The sequence below is a fragment of the Maniola hyperantus genome, chromosome 4 (genome assembly GCF_902806685.2).
Source record: "Maniola hyperantus chromosome 4, iAphHyp1.2, whole genome shotgun sequence".
NCBI lineage: Eukaryota > Metazoa > Arthropoda > Insecta > Lepidoptera > Nymphalidae > Maniola > Maniola hyperantus.
Window position 1 is genome coordinate 8,519,608 of NC_048539.1, and position 22,825 is coordinate 8,542,432.

The following is a 22,825-nucleotide window of genomic DNA, read 5'->3' on the forward strand; positions in this document are numbered from 1 at the left end:
CGAATCGAATGAGTAGGAACAGTGCAGTGCGACAAGGCTCTATTGGCACCTTGGCACTTAAGTGACATTAACAGGGGGCAAGACTTAGAATATTCCAATATTCAAACAAGAACAAAGGGGACACTTGACGGCATTGAGGTAGACCCAGACGGCAACAATATATACGTGTTTTTTATGCTTCGGAAAATGATATACCCTAACTACTCTAATTTCGCTGGATTTTGAAACAACTGTGTTTTGGGCATAGAGAAAGGTTTTGGGACTAGCTACGCTAGCGCCACTTTGACAGTTACCAACCCCATTGTCGTGTTATTCATCGTTATCTATCGCTATCTCACATGCGGTTACACAGGACCTTAGTCTAGCCTTTTTAATCAGTCTACGGTGAGAAGTTAAATTTTTATGTCTGTGGTATAGTGTGTTATCCATGATTTTACGCGTTTACAATGTTCAATAAGGTCAGCTCAAAGAATTTGGAAATGGGCGTTTTTCAAAAAAGTTGTCCCATTATAAAAGTCGTTGTCCGGCCACTTTGATGGTAATTTGATCAAACTTTATGAAAAAAACAAGCTATTGTCTATGCTTACCAATATTGTTTAATATTTAATCTTTTATAATTTAATATGTTAATTCATGTTTAAGAGTTTTAAAAACATAAAATACCAAAAAATAAAAGAGAGGAAGTACCTTCTGACATATGTCCCACTAACACCTTGTCAAGTTTAGAGTCAAAAATTATACCGTCCAAAAATATTTCATGAATATTTGAACACTGAGGTAGTTAAGTATGATACTAATTTCAAATTAAAGCCCTTAAACAAAGACATTGCGATAGAATTTTATTTAAAAAATACAATTTATTTGCTGTCCCGTGAATTTGGTGTTAGTGGAATTTCCGCTTACGCTACCGGCCTTTCGAGGTCTTCGAATGAAAATTGCACCATTTGCAAAATATTTTCGGAATACTGGCAACATTATTAGTCTATGGTAATCGCCGTGTTGTATTTTACAAAAGCAGTCGCCAGAAAAACGCAACAGAAGTGGTTGCTTCGACTTGGTTCAAAAAATTTGTTCCACCAACGATACTGATTTTAATAGGTAAGGTTTGATTGCGCATTTGTGTTTGTATGTTATTAAAGAGATTTGTTATTCTTTATTTGGAAAGTAAAATTAAATCAGTCTAACCTTTGATTATTAATATGTAATATTGATTTTGAATTTTTAAGGGGTGGTATACGTCACCGCTATTACGCTACCGTGAACCACAGTCGCGTGAATGGAATTGAAAAGTAACGTAATGGAACAATAAAGGTGTTTTCATAGGAAGTTGGATTGTCATCATCATCATCATTTAAACCAACATAAAAAAGATAGAGGTAAGTTTTTAACCTATGATGTATTCTGGTGTGTTAGGCTATATAAACCGCTGTAAAAATATTGCGGATGTTAATTATTTCAAAAATAACGGATGGTCTCCTAAAAACGTTTTCTCATAGCTACAGCGATTCCAGGACCTCCCCTTACTGACCCACTCAAATGAACCAGCCAGTATATTATATTCTTTAAATTTTATAATTTAAAAACTTTATAGAATATTTGTTGTAATAATTATTTAATTTACGTCTTAGATAGCCAGCCCACACTATTTCACTTGCAAAGATTTATATCCTGCGGGATATTCGGGATCAAGAGATGTCAATCGGTTCAGCAGTTTTTGCTGCAGGTTGTAACAAACGAAACTTCTCGTTTTATAATATTACTGTGATGATTAGCTACATAATAATATTTGATTTGTAATGCTATTTTTTTGTCTTTTTTGACCAATTATGCACGATGCCTTATGTTTCCTAAACGCGATTTTGTATTCCACTATACGTCACTGTCCCATTTTTGATAAAGGTTTATTTTTAGAGAAATGCCTATAAAGTCAGAGATATATAAATATTTTAATGTTTAGAAATGTTATTAAATAATTAGTTATTTGTCACAATTTAATATTAAAAGATTTATAAGAAAATAGTCAGTGTTTTAACAAAATTCTTTAGTACAAAACATCCAAAAGTAGCGTTAAAGAACATTTTTGTTAAAAACTTCAGTTCAATTTGATGTTATATGTTTAGTTTTAATTATTTTTAGAAGGCTGATTTGGTTAATTTTTCGACATTAAAGATAATTAATGTATAACTTGTTTTATTTCCCTGGAAATTCAATAAAAAGTCAGTGACGTAATGGAACTTCAATTGGGTGGTATCAAGTTAAAAATGAAAATATTCCCAATTATTACATTTATTTTTAATAAAATTTACTATTTTTATATAGTTTATACTATATATTAACAATATAATTTCATTTTAAGGCAAAACTAAATTTTTATTTATGTGGAATTCCTATTACGCTACCGACAACTTTTTTGAAAAATGCCCAAATACTATGGGTCAGCCGCGATTGTGGGAGAATGACAGCTACAATCGACAATGTCACGATCGCAATCATCTCTGATTGGTTTACGGTCGCTCACTATTGGCCATAATGCATTGTTGCAACAAGAATCGCACAAATGCAGCCAATCAGAACAATTGAGAATCGCCCTAACTACTATATAATATATTAATTATGTATAGTGTGTACATATATATATAGGTACCTGGTACCTATTAAGGTGAACGCACACTTATCCGAGCCGAACGAGTCGAACGAAACGAATTTTAGAATTCTGTATATGAAATCTCATGAAACCTCGCACACTTCTGCCTCGCATTCTATTTGCAATTGCGTATGACAGAGCAACGCGCGAGTACTATTTCTTCATTGTTTTACAAAATGAGGGATTTTTATTTGAATAGATTATTTCGGCGCGATCGATTCTTCTGGTGCGGATATGTGTGCGAAAACTCCTTGACTTCGATTCGTTCGACGCGTTCGGCTCGGATAAGTGTGCGTTCACCTCTATCGCACTTCGCAGTCACGTTGCAAGCGGCGTGGATCATTATTTATGTGTTATTTATTGTGGCATATTCTGACAGAAGTACATACTTGGTAGTACGTCGGCCTCGGTAATCTATATGCCACGCTCGAAATAAGTTGTGTTTATTGATATCATATCGACGTGGTTTAGAATTTACCCACCAAGTTCTAACTAAATCTCTTGATAATAATTGTAAAGAAAAGTATTACAAAAATTTATTAGTGTAGTGCACAGAGTACATTAATTGGTGTAGTGCCTGTGCGAGGAATGTAATACTGCTCTCTATGGAAGTGAGCAGAACACGATAATTTGGCGATCTCGATTTACTACTTTGTTCCCAGTGACAAACTTTATCAGTTAAATGAGAAATCAATAGGTAATAATATAATATTTATATTTATTATTTACATTATTTTAGAACTAGTAAAGATTATGGTTAGGTACCTACCTGTAGGTAGGTACAATAAAATTATTTGTTTTTAACTGACTTCATGAAAATGGAATGTTCAATAAGCCTATTATGGATTGTTATGTTTATCTCAAAAGAATATCTAAATATATAAAAGGAAAAGGTGACTGACTGACTGACTGACTGACTGACTGATCTATCAAAGCACAGCTCAAACTACTGGACGGATCGGGCTAAAATTTGGCATGCAGATAGCTATTATGACGTAGGCATCCGCTAAGAAAGAATTTTTGAAAATTCAACTCCTAAGGGGGTGAAATAGGAATTTGAAATTTCTGTAGTCCACGCGGACGAAGTCGCGAGCATAAGCTAGTTCTTTATAAAACTGCTACTGAACTGATTACTTACAAAGTGAGTGAAATCATATTAATCATCATATTTAAATACTTTTGTCGGTAAGTACCTATTTGAGTTTTGTAATGAAAATTTAAAATGATTCATTGTTAAAAAACACAATTATGTCAGGAACCCAGAAGTAAGTAGGTAAGGGCTTTGAAGATTTTGACCTGCGTAGTAGTCCACAATTTTTCTTTTATTTTCAAAATAGTAGTCATGGATAAAGTCTGTATGAATCAATACCTCAATACAAATAAGTATTGTAAGGAGACAAAATCTTCCAAAGTGTCAAGCTGCCAAGATATAAGCTATCAAAGTTGAACTGGTGGTGTCATCAGTTCAATAGCTTAGCCACCAGTACAACTTTGATAGTTTATATCTCAGAAATGTGACACTTTGTAAGATTTTGTCTCATATAATACTTATTTTTGTATTGAGGCCAGCTATTGATTTATACAAACTTTATGCATGACCACTATTTTGAAAACAAAAGAAAATGGTGGACTATTAAGCAGACCAGGTTCCATATTAAAATATTCAAATCCCTTTAAAAACCCCTATCTCAGGGTCCCTTCTTCCTTTTCCATTTTATTATAATTGCACAGTGTATAAAATCTACATTTAAATTCTGTTATATGTTGTACTCTAAACTAAACTGAAAGGTCTATGTAAATCTATTGCTATTCTATTTGGCAGAGAGCGCTATGAAAGGGATAGCAATACATTTAGACCCACCATAACATATTTCAATTTAGTGATTATGCACAACAAACAACAGAACAGAATTAATTGATACGACTGTGGCGGTTATGTACACAGTATTTAGATTATATTAGTAAGTAAGAATACATATATATTAAACAATGTGATTGATCCACAACTAAGTATAAAATGACTAGCTTATGCTCGCGACCTCGTCCGCGTGGACTACATGATTTTCAACGGCCATTTAACCCACTTAGGGGTGGAATTTCGAAAAACTTTTCTTAGTGGGAACCTACTCTTTACAAAGAACACAACCTCAAAATTTTATGTTTCTAGGACCAGCGGTTTATGCTGTGCGTTGATATATAAGTCAGTCAGTCAGGACTTTGAATGTTATATATACACTTTACGACTTTAAAATTATGGTTCTGTTTCATCCATCTCAACCATACTATAAAATTCAAGCAGTGTACTAGGTCACACTAACAATACTATTTTGTTTAGTCCTTAAGACCAAGGTTTTATGGTAGAATTGGTATTAGTTATTGTACTGAAATCGCATAAGTACTGGTATGGATTTAAAATTGGTTCACACTCTGTCTCACTTGTTCGCTCGTTGCACATTGTTCGCAGCAGACAGGTGATTTCCAAGATTTTTGTTATTCGCTGCGAGACGATGTCGGTGGCTTAACTATGTTAGCTGCCGTGGAGACGCTGCCGGCGCCGTGCCTGGCACCCAGGCTTCCTGCGCCGGCGCGCAATCCGACCGGAAAGCACACCGTCCATTGGTTCAGAAAAGGCCTACGCCTTCACGATAATCCAGCTCTACGAGAAGGCCTCGTTGACGCTGCGACGTTCCGATGTGTCTTCATCATCGACCCCTGGTTTGCTAGCTCGTCCAACGTTGGAATAAACAAATGGAGGTATGTACCTGATCAAATGATTTACTAAGGTCGCCGTTTGGATACGCATGGAGTTGCGGCAACTTCGTGCATATTATAAACACGGCGACTTCCATATAAATGACAGATTCTAACGGTCTCCGTCGACCGAGTTGCCGGGCGACTAGTCGACCTTGGTGCGTAATGGCTCTTAGGTGAATGATTTGCTGTTATCCATTGGGGAATTTTTTCCTCCATCATTAATAACTTATTAGAAATGCCAAAGTGTTTTTATTTGTTGGTTTATTAATTTGTTGGTTTGTCCCTCAATCACGTCGCAACGGTGCAACGGATTGACGTGATTTTTTGTATGGGTATAAATAAAGACCAGAGTGACATAGGCTACTTTTTATTCCGGAAACTCGAAGAGTTCCCACGGGATTTTTAAAAAACCTAATTCCACGCGGACGAAGTCGTGGGCATCTGCTAGACATTAATAATAATTTTAAAAACAATTGAAATCTGCCCCCCAGTTGTGTAAGAATAACCATTTCATGGCTATCACAATCGTCTTACACAATTGGGGGGGCAGTTCTAGTTTGATGGAGTTGTGCAGTAAACTGTAAAAAATGCAGGATAAAAACTATTCTAATCTTAAGTGTTGACCCAGAGTTATAAGTATAGAGGTAGGTGGTCAGTGGTCACACTCACTTGTAAACTTTTGCTTTTCCTGCTTTAGGTTTCTTTTACAATGTCTCGAAGATCTGGACAGCAGTCTGAAGAAGTTAAATTCCAGACTGTTTGTGGTAAGAGGCCAGCCCGCAGACGCGCTACCAAAGTTGTTTCGCGAATGGGGAACCACAGCACTCACATTTGAGGAAGACCCCGAGCCCTACGGGCGGGTGCGAGACCATAACATTATGACTAAATGCCGAGAAGTCGGAATCTCCGTGACCTCACGTGTTTCTCACACTCTTTATAAGTTAGACAAGTAAGTTGTTTCATTTGTGTTTAATAAATCCCCAAAATATTTATTTTCGAAGGCTTATGAAAACTGTTATTACTTATTAATCTTATTATATTACATTGATCAGTAGTGTCCGACCGAAGGGAAGCAGAAGCTGAAGGTGAAGGTTTAATAAGTTCAGTTCAATATTGGCTAAAAGATGTTTATGAGTTTGTCTTTTTGAATTTGTCACAAATAAATTGGAAATCATGTTAATTATAATATTTATTTACTTAAAAGTACTTTTAAATGCAAGTCCGTTTAAATTCGGCACTTGCTAGAAACTAGAAACTAGAAACATACGGCCAAAATGACTCGAAGTTTTGGTCGAAGCCGAAGGTGTGGCCGAAGGTGGTTTTTTGGCTGATGATGGCCTAAGCCGAAAGTTCGGTCGGACACTATTGCTAGTGTAATTTAATAAATAGAAAATAATCACATGGTTTGGATTTCAGTATTATAGAGCGTAATGGAGGTAAGGCTCCTTTAACATACCACCAGTTTCAAGCGCTAATAGCGAGCATGCCGCCACCGCCGCCGGCCGAGGTGACCATAACAGTGCAGACACTTAACGGCGCTGTCACACCCATCTCAGACGATCACGATGACCGCTTCGGCGTTCCTAGTCTTGAAGAACTCGGTTCGTGATTTAAATTTATTTTACATTATCTTCTTCTTCTTCTTTGGGACTATGCAGGTGCTTGTTATCCCTGTATCACTGTGACCGGCTCCAATCTATTGTGTTTGCCTCCACTTCACACTTCCTTGTCAAATCCTGTGGCCGCCAAATACAGCAGCACCTTTTTGACTGGAATTGAAGTAACATCCTCAGGGTAAATGATGTTTCCCTCGGTGGATGCTACGTTTGTGCAGGGCAGAAGCAGATAATTTGCATCGGAGTCTCGGTAGACTCGTGGCACAGTCTGCAGGTGTCCGAGCCCTGGAGCTTAAGGTTATACATGTGCCTTTTCAGGCCACAGTGAAAGCTCGCACCAGGATGCACAGATTACTCCTATTAAGCGCCAGCACCTCAGAGGCTACCTTCTTGTTGAAGGATTTGACCAGTGCTTTTGAGTGGTTTAACCCTGGCAAGTTTCTCCAGCGGTTAAGTGTGTACCAATAGGTTAGAAGGGTAAGTTGAACCAGGCTCTGGGCCATTCTGTCGTGCCGTTGCAAAAATTTAACATTATGTAAACATTAAACATAATAAGCGGTGAGTGTCTAGTCAGTAGCCATATTAATGCGAAAGTGTGTTTGTTGGTTTAACCTTCAATCACGTCGCAACGGAGAAACGTATCGACGTGATTTTTTGCATGGGTATAGTTAAAGACCTGGAGGAGTGACATCTAGGCTCCTTTTTTTGGAAATTTCGATTTTTATTGCCCGGAAAATCAAAGAGTTCTTACGGGACCTAATTCCACGCGGATGAAGTCGCGGGCATCAGCTAGTATAATACAAAATAACGTAATACCAAACGTTGATTCGCGTTGTTCTCACATCACGCATCTCGCTCTTGAGTAGGTATGCCCCGCCCTTAAAAGTTGATTTCGATAGCATTCATTCACGCCGGACTTGAAGCGACCCTGGAGAGCACTCTTAAATAAATGCGAAAGTGTAAATGTCCGTCTGTAAGATTCCCACGGCCTTTTTGACGGGTACGCAAAACGTCCCCCAGCCTATTTTTTGTCCCAGAAAATCAGTACCCATATACAGGGTTACAGGAAAATAGGACACGATCCCGTTAAGGGGTTATAGTACAGGACATTAGCTATCAAACGACCCCTAAAGTGCTTATGCGAAAGTGTATTCGTTTTCGAGTTATTAATTTTTTATGTTTTTCTTGGTAAAGGGGTGTTTGCCACTTTAAAAATTAATAAAAAAAGGAACAATGTATTTCATCAGATTTTTTTTTCTTGCTAGTACATATCCTTGTTAATAATAAATAGTTATAAAACAAGAAAAATCTTCAAGCATTTTAAAATTACACATGTCGAAACAAGTTCTTTTTTACTTTTTAGTGGTTTTGGAAGTCGGTTTTTTAAATATTTTTCTTATTATCTATATCAGGTCAGTCAGGAGTTTTTATTTTGTAGCTGATGCCCGCGACTTCGTCCGCGTGGATTTACATTTTTCAAAATCCCGCGGGAACTAGCCTATGTGTTAATCCAGGGTATAATCTATCTCCATTCCAAATTTCATCAAAATCCGTTCAGCCGTTGTTGCGTGATTCTATTTTAATCGTTTTTCTCCTTTTTTTCTATTTTAATGTTTTTCCGATTTGTAGATTGCAAAATGAGCTAGTTTTTTGTATTTTACATCACAAAAATATACCCTTTTTTAAGTATATTTCAACTTGTTAACATCAGGCCCAAAAGTCCCACTCTCCTTTATTATGTTGCACAATCCCAAAGTTTTCCTTTTGTTGGCATCTAGAAACATTGAGAGTCGTGCCTACACGTGCTGTAGCCTGTAGGGAAGGCTAACTTTATGGGCCGTCGTTCACACAAAAGCTTTTTCAACGTTCGATGTAAACCAAAATCTAAATATATATAAGGAAAATGTGACTGACTGACTGACTGACTGATCTATTAACGCACAGCTCAAACTACTGGACTGATCGGGCTGAAATTTGGCATGCAGATACCTATTATAAAACAAAACAATAAATAACATTACTATTATATGACGTAGGCATCCGCTAACAAAGGATTTTTGAAAATTCAACCTCTAAGGGGTGAAAAGGGGTTTGAAATTTATGTAGTCCACGCGGACCAATTCGCGAGCATAAGCTAGTAATTAATAAAAACTAAAGTGGCTATTTACGGCTGAAATAATAAAATCATACCCTACCTGTAATATCTCGATAAGTTACTTAGAAACGTTATATTTTGTCAAAAATTGCAGTCTTTTTTGGGTTCCGTACCAAAATGGTGAAATGGAACCCTTATGGCGCGACTTTCTCCGTCCGTCCGTCTGTCTGTCACTGTCTATTTTTTAGTGACATGAAATTTGCAGCAGCTGTATATAATAGTGGCCCGACATTACGCCCATGCATTGAACGCCCCGCAATAACCCGGTGCGGGCGAGCCTGGGTGACGTGCGGGTGTGTGGGGCGTTTCCCGTCTCATACCCCAATTCCCATCTCAACATGTCGCGTACTATAACATACTTTTTTTTTCAGGGTTTGAAACGGAAGGTTTGAAGCCTCCCGTATGGGTTGGTGGAGAAAACGAAGGATTATTACGGCTAGAACGCCATTTGGAGCGAAAAGCTTGGGTTGCTTCTTTCGGACGGCCTAAAATGACACCCCAATCTCTTTTAGCGAGCCAAACAGGGCTGTCTCCTTATTTGAGGTGTGTTATTATTAGATTTTTATCCATCTGACATTCTTATTTATAGGATATTAATTGCCTGTTGTAGGTAATAATAATACTGTGTACCTAAGGACAAACGCACTTTTTTACTATGTTCATCTTTCACAATTATTTGCAACGTAAGTTGATGAAATGCCAGCATCCCGGTGACCATAACTAGAGTGAATGTTAAATGCCACAAAACTGTGTAACTTTTGTGCCATCCATCGCCTGAATTGTATGTTTCAGTTAAAGGTATTTTATTTTATTTTAATGATTAGGTATAGGTCGAGTTTTCGCCAAGTGTTAATAATTATATAGGGAAAGGGAGTAACTGAAGAACCCCCGTTGTACTCAGTTTTTGTTATTACAGGTAACTGTAAGATGTACTGAAACTGTAAGAATGCATGACGTGATACGGGCAATTATTTTATTAGTCAGGTTTGCCCGATTTTTAGGGTTCTGTACCCGAAGGGAGCCAACTGGACCCTATTACTAAGACTGTGCTGTCCGTCCGTCCGTCTGTCTGTCAGCGGGCTGTGTCTTGTGAACGTGAGTTGAAATTTTCACAGAACGTGTACTTCTATAACAAAAAATAATAAATTCAAAATGGCCGCAATTAATTAAAAAAGAAAAATGTTATTTCTTGTACCGATGGTACCTACGGAACCCTTCGTGCGCTAGTCCGACTCGCCCTTGACCGATTTTTATTTCTTATAGGTTCGGCTGTTTATCCACCAGGCTTTTCTATTATCAACTGACGGAACTGTATAAAAGAGTGAAACACGTACGGCCGCCATTATCGTTACACGGACAAATACTTTGGAGGGAATTCTTTTATTGTGCCGCGACTAAAAACCCCAATTTCGATCGAATGGAAGGCAATCCAATATGTGTACAAATTCCATGGGAGAAAAATCAAGATGCTCTAGCGAAATGGGCAAGTGTAAGTAAATTTAAAAAAAATCGATATTTACATATTATATTTTTTTTAAATGGCAGTAATAGGGACTGCCGATAGAAGTAAAAACTTAAAATTATGAAATAATAACATTGTTTTTTTTGTTTTTTAAAATAATTGCAGTAGGTAAGTATCAAAAATTAAAATTTCATAATTTGTAAATTAAAACCATTAACATATTAGCTTTAGTTTAGTTTAGTTTTCACATCTATCGGCATTCCAACCAGTTTTTCTTAAGAAGTTATATTCTTAATTGAATACATTTTTGTAACTAGTTATAATGCTCGTGACTTCATCCGCGTGGACTATACAAATTTTAAACCCCTATTTCACCTCTTTAGGGGTTCAATTTAAAAAAATCCTTTCTTAGCCTAGATGCCTACGCCACAATAGCTATCTGCATGCCAAATTTAAGCCCGATCCGTCCAGTAGTTTGAGCTGTGCATTGATAGATCAGTCAGTCAGTCACCTTTTCCTTTTATACATTTAGATAAAAATAGCGACCAAACGAGCAGGTGGGTCACCTGATGTTAAATGATTACTTTCCCTTCTTTCATAATTAATTTATTAAGCTACTAGATATTGCCCGCGATTTCGTCCGTCTGGATTTAGATTTTTCTCTGGGATATAAGCTACCTCTGTACCAAATTTCATCAAAATGAGTTAAACTGTTGAGCCGTGAAAAGCTAGCAGACAGACAGACAGACGGCAAAACAGACAGACACTTTCGTAATTATTATAATACTAGCTTATGCTCGCGACTTTGTCCGCGTGGGCTACACAAATTTGAAACCCCTATTTCACCCCCTTAGGGGTTGAATTTTCAAAAATCCTTTATTAGCGGATGCCTACGTCATAATAGCTATCTACATGCCAAATTTCAGCCCGATCTGTCCAGTATTTTGAGCTGTGCGTTGATAGATCAGTCAGTCAGTCACCTTTTCCGTATATTAAGATTATTATGGATTTAAATAAATTCGAAGCGATTCCGAGAAAATAACGATCATTCGAGTAAGAATAAAGTCGAGAAGTCTTATAAAAGAGTTTTCTCAAGGTTCCGCTCACCCCTACAGTGTTGCTCTTGTTTCAACATCCCTTATAAACACATCTCTGTTTATTTTATCAAAATAATGAGAATATTGGGCAATTACAATATTTGTAGCTCCATATAACCTTTCAAATACTTACAGGCTATTTTTAGGGTTCCATACCTCAAAAGGAACCCTTATAGGATCACTTTGTTGTCTGTCTGTCCGTCTGCCATCGTGTCTGTAAAGAAAACCTATAGGGTACTTCCCGTTGACCTAGAATCATGAAATTTGGTAGATAGGTAGGTCTTATAGCACAAGTAAAGGAATAAATCCGAAAACCGTGAATTTGTGGTTACATCACAAAATAAATTGTGATTCTCTGTATGTGATTTGATAGATTAAATTATCAATCACATATAGATGGCGTGATCTTGCAGTGTTGCACATAAAAATGTTAAAATATCTTGTACGATAGTACGGAACCCTACATGTGCGAGTCCGACTCGTACTAGGCTGTTATTTTTGTCTCAGTACTGTCTTACTACTATGTAGGTAGTACCTACCGACTGATATTGCACTTCATAGCCTGATGAGTGAACCTCCTCCTTTTTTGAAGTCGGTTAAAAATGATATAAAAAAGTTACTTGTTGTACTAGAAATGTCATAATGATACCAGCTTAGCAAAAATACTTAGTGTTGTCCTCATGTTTCCAGTTCAGATTAAAATCTAAATATGTAAGTAAAAGATGACTGACTGACTGATCTATCATCTACTGGACGGATCGGGCTGAAATTTGGCATGCAGATAGCTATTGTGGTGACGTAGCTAAGAAAGGATTTTTGAAAATTCACCCCCTAAGGGGGTGAAATAGGGGTTTGAAATTTGTGTAGTCCACGCGCACGAAGTAGCGAGCATAAGCTAGTCGTTAATAAAAGTATTTCGTGCATAACGAATAATATTATCGAAAAATATTAAAAGACGCGGTCGAAATTAATAATCAAACCTCTCTGCAATCTGTTAATAAGTTAGGTTTAGCCATAGAAATAATTTTAATACTAGACGAAATAGGTAAGTTTTTAGGGTAACCCTATTCCATGGGTTTATTTAGCAACATTGTTATTTGTCAAAAACTGTATAGGTCGTACAAAATGACTCCTCACGCGCCCTTTTAACTCTATGGGTCAACTGTCATGTCAAAAGTACGGTTCACCTAAAACTAAGGACTAAAATCGTACTTTTGACATGTTTGACACATAAAGTTAAAATGGCGCGTGAGGAGTTAAATTTTATGCGTTAGAAATGGTCTTTTTTGATAAATAACAATGATTTAATAACTTATCGACTGATTACAGATAGATTGATTATTATTACTATTAATTTCGGCCGTTAGTGGAGTGTCACAAATCACCATATCAATTCAGGCCAAAACCGGGTTTCCTTGGATTGACGCCATCATGATTCAGCTGAGAGAGGAGGGCTGGATCCACCACTTGGCGCGCCACGCCGTCGCGTGCTTCCTCACTAGAGGCGATCTTTTTATCTCATGGGAAGAGGGTATGAAGGCAAGTAGTCGATCCTTTATTTTAACTCTCTCAAACGGACGTCAGGCATTTCTCTTGTCCCCTTAATTAACCATAATTTTTAAATTCCATTAGACATTAGGAAAAGCGGTGATAGCCTAGTGGTTAGGACGTCCGCTTTCTAATTGGAGGTCGGGGGTTCGATCCTGGGCACGCACCTCTAACTTTTCAGAGTTATGTGCGTTTTAGTTAATTAAATATCACTTGCTTTACCGGTGAAGGAAAACATCGTGAGGAAACCTGCATGCCTGAGAGTTCTCCATAATGTTCTCAAAGGTGTGTGAAGTCTACCAATCCGCACATGGCCAGCGTGGTAGACTATGGCCAAAACCCTTCTCAGTCTGAGAGGAGACCCGTGCTCTGTGCCGGCGATGGGTTGATCATCATGATGAGACCATTACAATACATTGCAGCCTAAAATGGAAACGGACTAACTTGAAAGGGGCATGGCAGTTTTATGAAACCACCCTTTATCGGTTTCTACTCGGCATCGTGCCGGAATGCTAAATAGATGGTACTAACTACGGCCGTAGCCTCCCAGCCGTCGTAAGGTCGTAGCCAGAGACAAGAAACTGAAAATTCCCAAACTGCCCCTGCCGGGAATCGAACCCGCGATCTTCCACTGATAAAACCACTGCGCCAGGGAGGTCGTCAAAAACTAAAAAGTTAAACTTTCGTAACGTTTTTGCTTTAGTTTCAATTGGTGTATAATTAGCAGGTAGTGTTGTGTTGTTTTTCGCTAATTGTTGTGTGGTCGCGGCGCACAGGTGTTCGACGAGCTGCTGCTGGACGCGGACTGGTCGGTGAACGCGGGCATGTGGATGTGGCTGTCGTGCTCGTCCTTCTTCCAGCAGTTCTTCCACTGCTACTGCCCCGTGCGCTTCGGCCGCAAGACTGACCCCAATGGGGACTTCATTAGGTATTTTATTTACACAATCCATAGATATAGACATATACAAAGTACGCTAGATAGGGTGCCATACAAAATGTCCCGGTTCAAAACACCACACTGAGCGTACAGGGAATTAAAATTGAGTGTCAAATGGTCTCTGTGTTGACACTACGAGTATGTTGGCAGATCTTAGACTGCCTGTCCACTGGTGCGGAGAAGAGAGGAGTGGAGCGAAGCTATGCAAATATTAACCAATAGAATTGCATAAAACTCCCGCTCTGTTTCAATGGACAAGAATCGCGGACTAGTTTAAAAAAATCATACATTTTAATGCGGAGCGGAGCCGTGCAGATGAGAAACAGCATTGAGGCAAAGCGGGATGCGGAGTAGGGAACGAATTGCTTGCCGCTAGTAGCTCATATCGTCGCGTGCTCGCAATCTATCTCCGCGTATGGAAAAACACTCCGCAACTCCGTATTACTTTCTCGCTCCGCTCCGCTACCTTGCTCCGCATCAGTGGTCAGGCAACCTTATTATTCGGTCGGCTCGGTCATATCATTTAGTTCGGGGTACGCTCACTGCTGCTATCAGCAAAATGGCGATGATAAAGTAGTTTCAAAACCGGTTGACAATACCAAGTCCAGCGTATTTGTAGTAGTAGACGTCAGTGTCAATCTCCTATAAACTGTCCCTTTCAATGAGACAGGTCTAAATCTAGTGCTATTACTTTCCGTAAGGAACATTATGAAAGGGATAATACCACTCAGGGTGTGGAATGCCCCTTCCGGTGTCCTTGTTTCTTGCAACATATACCCTAAGGCAATTAGGGCCTAATTGCCTTCAAGGCAAGACTGATTAGGCCTTTTATGCCTCATCATTGCATTTAATAAAGCACTAGCTTATTCCCGCGACTTCATCCGCGTGGACAACAGAAAGGAGAATGGGCGGTTTCGTCCCCAGTGGTGTATCAAGTTGTGATATATGTCATTTCAAAGGTCATCAGTTGCGTGCAGGGAAAGAATTAGGAAGCATTTAATTTCATTCATCCAGTGAAAGTCTGAATAAAATAAAAATATCTTTTATTCAATTAAACTCTTACAGGTACTTTTGAATCGTCATATGCATCTACCACTGGCTCGGAATGCCTTTTCCACCGAGAAGAATCAGCAAGAAACTCGGCGGTTGCTCTTTTAAAGATTTGATATACAATATTATGCCATAGTTATTTATATAAAAAAAGTAATTGCAGTCCCGCTAAAACAGTGTTATACGTGTTAACAGTGTTTTACATTTATTACGTTTTTTTTAAACAAAGAATAAATTACTTTTAGTTTGGCCTATATTTGGGTGCTAGCATACCGTGCGGTGCGTACCTATTTGTACGGTGCCGGGGCGGGCTGGTGGGGGACGTGTCGGCGGCGTGTTGTTACTTGTCCCTGTAGTCGGTTACTAACGCGGCGCGCATACGCACACACATTTTGCTATTTCGGATCCATACCTTTTTTTTGTATTTTTGACCTCTGCACGTTTAAAAGACTTGAGTTTCTACTTATATTTGATTGTGGCTAGTTTTTATGGACTAATTGCACATTGTTAAGATGGCAGAACTTGTAAATCATTGTGTTAGATGTAGCCGTTCCCTGGCTTGATAGCGAGAACGCCACCGGCTCAGTAGACAAGATTTAGAGGCAAGACCTGGATTTGCAGAATATGTATTGGATCATTTACGTATACAACAAGTAAGTTCATATTTTATTTTACAATGTCAAAGCACATATCACTTTGCACTTTTATTTGTGAAATACCTACGTATAATATACGTACGTACGTAGGTATTTCATACGTATATTATACGTAGGTATTTCACAAATAAAAGTGCAAAGTGATATGTGCTTTGACATTGTAAAATAAAATATGAACTTACTTGTTGTATACGTAACTGATCCATACATATTCTGCAAATCCAGGTCTTGCCTCTAAATCTTGTCTACTGAGCCGATGGCGTTCTGGCTGTCAAGCCAGGGAACGGCCACATCTAACACAATGTGGATGATAACAATGATTCATAAGTTCTGTCATCTTAACAACGTATTCAATCCTCCTGCAATCAGTACCCTTATTATAAATGCGAAAGTGTGTTTGTTTGTTGGTTTGTCCTTCAATCGTGTCGCAACGGTGCAACGGATTGACGTGATTTTTTGCATGGGTATGATTCGATTTCGTCATTCGTCATTAAAATCGAAGAGTTCCCACAGGATTTTTAAAAAACCTAATTTCACACGGACGAAGTCGCGGGAATCAGCTAGTTGGTCCATAAAAACTGGCCACAAGCAAAGTGTAAGTAGAAACTCTAGTCCTTTAAACGTGCAGAGGTCAAAAATACAAAAAAAAAACGTATGGATCCGAAAGAGCAAAATGTGTGTGCGTATGCGCGCCGCGTTAGTAACCGACTACAGGGACAAGTAACAACACGCCGCCGACACGTCCCCCACCAGCCCGCCCCGGCACCGTACGAATAGGTACGCACCGCACGGTATGCTAGCACCCAAATATAGGCCAAACTAAAAGTAATATATTCTTTGTTTAAAAAAAACGTAATAAATGTAAAAACGTATAACACTGTTTTAGCGGGACTGCAATTACTTTTTTTATATAAATAATTATGGCATAATATTGTATATCAAATCTTTAAAAGAGCAACCGCCGAGTTTCTTGCTGATTCTTCTCGGTGGAAAAGGCATTCCGAGCCAGTGGTAGATGCATATGACGATTCAAAAGTACCTGTAAGAGTTTAATTGAATAAAAGACATTTTTATTTTATTCAGACTTTCACTGGATGAATGAAATTAAATGCTTCCTAATTCTTTCCCTGCACGCAACTCATTGTTGGTGTCATACAATAAAATGAAGCTATTATCATGACCATTGAAATGACATATATCACAACTTGATACACTCTGGGGACGCAACTCATACAAAAGTGCCCATTCTCCTTTCAATTCCCGATTTTACCCCCTTAAGGGTTGAATTTTCAAAAATCCTTTCTTAGCGTAATACTTCAGCCCGGCCAGTCTACGTCATAATTCAGCCCGATCCGTTCTGTAATTTGAGTTGTGCGTTAATAGATCAGTCACCCAGTCAGCTAGCCAGCTTTTTTTTATAGATCAGTCACCCAGTCAGCTAGCCAGCTTTTTTTATAGCAGGTATTTGTTTCAAGTATGTATTAGGAGTGGTATCCATAGGTATATGATTCATGGGCGCGCCTCAGTGTTCAGTATCCTTTCTTTTTTTAAGGAAATACATACCAGCGCTAAAGAATATGCCAACCCGGTACATCCACGAGCCGTGGCAGGCGCCCGCGGCGGTGCAGGAGGCGGCGCGCTGCCATGTGGGCCGCGACTACCCCATGCCCATCGTCGACCACCACAAGGCCTCGCAGGCCAACATCGAGCGCATCAAGCTAGTGTACACGCAACTCGCCAAGTTTAAACCTGCAGGTATTTATTACTTTTCCAATCAGTACCTATCAGGGACAGAATTAGCAGTATTTTTTAGGGTTTCGTTCCCAATGGTTGCCAACGGGATCTTACTACTAAGACGATGTTTCAACTTTCTGAAAAATAAATGGTCTAACCCACACTCAAGTCAATAATATTATGAACAAACTGGGCCAGCTTACAAGCTGGGTGACTACGGTAGAATAACTGTCGCATCGCAAAAGAAATATCCTGATGTATATATATTTCTATTGCGATTTATTGACATTGAGTTTGTTAATATCTTAATTTTGACTCGATTGTTTAAATGAACATTTTATTGTAGATTAAAACATTTTAGACGATTGCACCTACTGACTTCTAAGCCTAATAATTGAAATGAACCAAGATACAAAGAGAGAGAAAGGCACTTCAGCTATTACTATCTGAATTATTTGTTGCAGGGTCATTAAATCCCCAAATAGTGCAAAGGCCAAATGTCATGCAGTCGTCGCCGAGCCCAACATCAATAATTGTGAACATAAATCAATCAAACTATTTATGCAGTCAAACACCCGATCCGCCACAGCCTACGCCTGAATTTAAAGAGGACTACGTATTCCTGAAACCAACAAGAAATAATAGGATCAAAGCAGATCCTAATAAACAAACACCTTTCAAACAAATCGTTATTGTTCAACAAGATCAAAAGCCGAGTGTACAACGCCAGCCACCGGCTGAAGTAAGCTACATCAGCAACAACATTCAATGTCCAGTCAAGTCGGAGAGTTACGACTTCAAGCAATTAGTAATCAATAATTCAACTCCTAATGAACGAGATATTATATTTGTGAATAAAACGACGGACGAGCAGGAAGTCTATAGACAAAATGTTGATTTAGACGAATACACTACTAGTAAACCTAAATTATATTTTATAGATAATGGAGTGACCACCCACAATGATAATGCACAAAAATTTTCACCTCAATCATATATCAATGATTACAATACAAAGGAAAAATCACAACAAAATGTTGATGACACTGTACATGTACATAACATGGAAGTCGACAAAGATCATACTAAAGCAGATGATAAAACAACATCCGATGCGAACAAATAAATTACAAAAAACAATTTCAATCAATATAAATAAAATGTAAATAAATACATAAACTGAAATTGTTTAAATGAGTCAAAACTTTGTTAATTTAAATATTCTTTATTTTTTAAATCTTTTAATATACGTTAGAATTAATTGTCTAACTCTGCAACAGTCTTCATATGCTGTTTCAGTGCTTTTGTTACTTTTCTTGATTTTACTTCTGGTTTCAGACTAAGTTTTTTGTCTTTATTTCTTTTCAACTCATTAGTAAGACTTCCTAAGATGGTCATCTAAATAGGAGAAAGGATGCATGCTCACAGTTAGTAGGTAACTTAATTAATAACATTTGTGTACAAAATTTGCATCATTCTAAAAAATATAATATCTAATACTAGTTGATGCCCGCGACTTCGCATGGATTTAAAATGCTGTGGGATTGTACAGTAGCAGTAGTCCTATGTCTCTCTCCAGGCCTTTAACTGTATCTATGCAAAAAATCTATTGATCTGTTGCTTCGTTGCGGTGTGATTGAAGGACAAACGCACTTTCGCATTTATAATAATATGGGTATTTATTTAGGTAGGTACTTATATCATAAACAATCCAAATTAGATCTCATTCTGTAAATAAGTGTGGATGCATATTAAAAAGAAAGCCTTAAGATGAACATGTTGTTTTATTTGTAAGCGAATTAGCTGATGCCCGCGACTTCGTCCGCGTGGAATTAGGTCTTTTAAAAATCCCGTGGGAACTCTTTGATTTTCCGGAATAAAAAGTAGCCTATGGCACTCTCCAGGTCTTTATCTACACCCATGCAAAAAATCACGTCAATCCGTTGCACCGTTGCGACGTGATTGAAGGACAAACAAACACACTTTCGCATTTATAATAAGGGTACTGAGAGAATCTTAATTCATTCCATTGATCTATAAACAAGGTAAAATTAGTTTGCTTACCGTCTCTGGTATGTGAATATATCTAATATTCCGACCTTGTATAAATAGATTATCAAAAAAGTATTCATTTTGTTGCGTATCACAATATACAGCTTTACAGAATGATAGATTCATAAAACTGTAAAGTAAAATTTACAATTTAGAAAATGTACTTTAGTACTCAAAATTTTACGGGATAACATAGTGTATTCAGTTTTTGGGGATATAAAAATCTTTATCATGCCCATGCCGTGCATGAGAAGAGACTCCTCTCAGAGTGAGAAGGGCCATAGTCAGTCACACTGGCCATGTGCAGATTCACACACCTTTGAGAACATTATGCAGACATGCAGGTTTCCTCACGATGGTTTCCTTCACCATTAAAGCAAGTGATATTTAATTAATTAAAATGCACATAACTCCGAAAAGTTAGAGGTATGTGCCCAAGATCGAAACCCTGACGTCCAATTAGAAGGCGAACATCCTAACCACTAGACTCACAGCTTGTGATTAAAATCTTAGTAGTACCATGATTTTCATAATATAAGTTTTCATTTTTTTTAAGATTTTGATAACTATTAACAATAAATGACAAGTGTCTACTGTCCAGGAGATTTACACAAACACAGAGTACAAAAAAAAAGATTCCGACGAATTGAGAACCTCCTCCTTTTTTTGAAGTCTGTTAATAAAATATGATTCTGGTGTCTTTAACTTTATTTATTTTATTTTTTATAACTTACAAATATTTATTATGTAAGTAGCATATTTAATTATTATTAATAATTAGCTGATGCCCGCGACTTCGTCCGCGTGGATTTACGTTTTTCAAAATCCCGCGGGAACTCTTTGATTTTCCGGGATAAAAAGTAGCCTATGTGTTAATCCAGGGTATAATCTATCTCCATTCCAAATTTCAGCCAAATCCATCCAGTAGTTTTTGCGTGAAGGAGTAACAAACATACACACACACACATACAAACTTTCGCCTTTATAATATTAAGTCGGGATACTACAGCAAATTTCTTTGATAATACACTACGATACAATTGAATTTTAAAAAAGTCAGTGGTAGCATTTTTTTACAATACACATAATATTAATGATTTGGTACATACTCTTTAATTTGGGATTAATTTGATGATTTTGAATTATCATTATTCCAACTTAGTTGCACGAGTTGTGGTCACGACTAGACTGTGTTGCTGTGAGAGATGAAGTTCGAGCTGTCATGGTAAAACTACCCTAACTTGTATACTAAATTAATCGTGGTCTGCACCCATTATTTACATTATAATATTAAATATGTACATAAGTGGGTTGATTGACAACTTACCCATCCACTGCAACTAATTGACCGCAGACATATGAATCATTGCGGAGGTCAACTGTAATATTTTTGTCTTGCAAAGATCTAATTAAACACAACAATGTATTGTGGTAAAAGAATTTTTCCCTTGAAGTACCTTCAAAATTCATTTTACCAACACTTTAAAATCTTTGTTCTAATAAAAACTTAACTGAAAAAAAAAAACAAATGTGGATGGATGGACAAACGTAGCATCCACTTAGGGAGACATATCATTTATCCTGAGGATGTTACTTCAATTCCATTCAAGAAGGTGCTGCTGTATCTGGCGGCCACAGGATTTGACAAGGAAGTGTGAAGTGGAGGCAAACACAATAGGTCGGAGACGGTCGCAGTGATTCAGGGATAGCAAGCACCTGTATAGCCCCAAAGAAGATGGAAAGCCAGACAGACAGTCTTAAATGGCGAAACTATAAGGGTTCCTTGTTTACTATGGAACCCGAAAAAAGGTTATATTATTATAAGTACTGTACTGAAATAATTTATTGTTATTTATTTAATCAAATTTAATTAAATAGCATGGCGGCCATGCACCCTTCGAGTATGGAACCTTAATAATTAATTCCTAATCATTGGTGATACATATTATTTTGCAGAAACAAACCAAACTCCTCAAACCTTAGCTGATCTATGCAGAGCAAGACCAAATCAAGTAGGTTAGGTTAGCTGCTTTTGCCACTTTTAACAATGAACATGTTTAGTCTTTAATACTACTACTAAATTACTAATACTAATAAATTGCTATGGAATATGATGAATTGACATGCTAAAAATAAGTAATATTGAGCAAAAAATGGATAGTAAATCTATCTTTAGGTACTGTGGAAAATCTTTATAAAAATTTAACTTTGTTTAACGATCACCAATCTTTCATCCGGTTTTGATTTTAATTCCAACTCGGCTCTAATTATTGACCATTTACTGTCTGTACTTTCTGCCCAGAAATAATAAATTCCACTTTCTTTCTGCCCACTTACAGGGACACGAAATCGGGCTGTTTTTCCATCAGAAAAGTTATTCTCACTATCGCTCAATTTAAACCTTCTGTCTTTAATCGGTTCTCCAAGATAGTGAACTGCACCAGGATGGGTCCGAAGTTTTTTCAAAGCATCCTTATAATAATCACAGCTCCTTACGCTATCTACAAGCTTGTTTTGTAAATAGAATCCAGTAGAGGCAACCACCATCCCACCCCATGCTGCTATTTGAACAAGTCTTCGAGTTGATATCGTCATAATGTATAAAAGTACGAGGAACTTACTTTAAATTAATGTTAATTTGTTTAACAAGGCAAATGGAAATGAGTCCAAACTATGGTCCAAATTCAAAACAATTCAACTTTGGTTTGGTGCATTTGTTTTTTTTTTTTTTTTTTTTTTTTTTTAATTTATTTTACGGCCCTGGATAACACTCCTTTAAGGCCTTTCAAAAATTTACAAATTCTAAAATACAAAATTGCTTATAACTAAATATTATTCTAAAAATACAAAATTGCTTATAACTAATTAGTCTAACGTTTTTACACTTTATTTATAGTATTACTTATATAATTAAAAATAGACTTAAAATATGACGTTTTACACAACAAGTCCTTTACATGGCGGGGAAAATCAATTTTTTGTTTTTGTTCCATATTTATAGTGTTTAGATCACTGGCTAATATAAGTCTTTGTATGCCAAAAGCTGGACATTTGAGTATCATATGATTAACATCAGCCTCCTCATATTCACAATAGTTACATTTTTTACTGTTTAGTATT

The 22,825-nt window shown here is 37.4% G+C and overlaps 2 protein-coding genes across 7 annotated transcripts; one reads left to right on the plus strand and one right to left on the minus strand.

Moving 5' to 3' along the window:
• The first annotated feature begins 418 nt into the window (after nucleotides 1–418).
• LOC117996790 (cryptochrome-1-like) lies at nucleotides 419–19,428 on the plus strand. Of its 6 annotated transcripts, XM_069498293.1 has the most exons (11): nucleotides 836–1,098; nucleotides 1,227–1,376; nucleotides 5,109–5,398; nucleotides 6,096–6,347; nucleotides 6,815–6,999; nucleotides 9,541–9,712; nucleotides 10,433–10,658; nucleotides 13,127–13,267; nucleotides 14,053–14,204; nucleotides 17,472–17,674; nucleotides 18,118–19,428. In XM_069498293.1, exons 3-11 carry the CDS (start codon nucleotides 5,169–5,171, stop codon nucleotides 18,777–18,779), a joined length of 2,223 nt encoding a protein of 740 aa, XP_069354394.1. In that variant the 5' UTR covers nucleotides 836–1,098; nucleotides 1,227–1,376; nucleotides 5,109–5,168; the 3' UTR covers nucleotides 18,780–19,428. The 6 variants fall into 6 exon arrangements, with proteins under 6 accessions (XP_069354391.1, XP_069354389.1, XP_069354390.1 ...); XM_069498290.1 differs by lacking the exons at nucleotides 836–1,098; nucleotides 1,227–1,376 and adding an exon at nucleotides 419–538 and having other exon boundaries at nucleotides 5,112–5,398; XM_069498288.1 differs by lacking the exons at nucleotides 836–1,098; nucleotides 1,227–1,376 and adding an exon at nucleotides 432–458 and having other exon boundaries at nucleotides 5,112–5,398.
• Nucleotides 18,859–21,175, minus strand: LOC117997074 (U7 snRNA-associated Sm-like protein LSm10). Its single transcript, XM_034985255.2, has 3 exons — nucleotides 21,033–21,175; nucleotides 19,718–19,835; nucleotides 18,859–19,051 (listed from the first exon to the last, which is right to left on the minus strand). Exons 1-3 carry the CDS (start codon nucleotides 21,173–21,175, stop codon nucleotides 18,911–18,913), a joined length of 402 nt encoding a protein of 133 aa, XP_034841146.1. The 3' UTR covers nucleotides 18,859–18,910.
• Between the last annotated feature and the right edge of the window lie 1,650 nt (nucleotides 21,176–22,825).

Coding starts and splice junctions, on each gene's coding strand:
- LOC117996790 (XM_069498288.1), top strand. Junction 5,399..6,095: donor GTTGGAATAAACAAATGGAG/GTATGTACCTGA, acceptor TTCCTGCTTTAG/GTTTCTTTTACAATGTCTCG. Junction 10,659..13,126: donor CTCTAGCGAAATGGGCAAGT/GTAAGTAAATTT, acceptor ATATCAATTCAG/GCCAAAACCGGGTTTCCTTG.
- LOC117997074 (XM_034985255.2), bottom strand. CDS start 21,175: ATGAATTTTGAAGGTACTTCAAGGGAAAAATTCTTTTACCACAATACA. Junction 19,836..21,032: donor CAATTAGTTGCAGTGGATGG/GTAAGTTGTCAA, acceptor TTTACTTTACAG/TTTTATGAATCTATCATTCT. Junction 19,052..19,717: donor ATATTCACATACCAGAGACG/GTAAGCAAACTA, acceptor TCTCCTATTTAG/ATGACCATCTTAGGAAGTCT.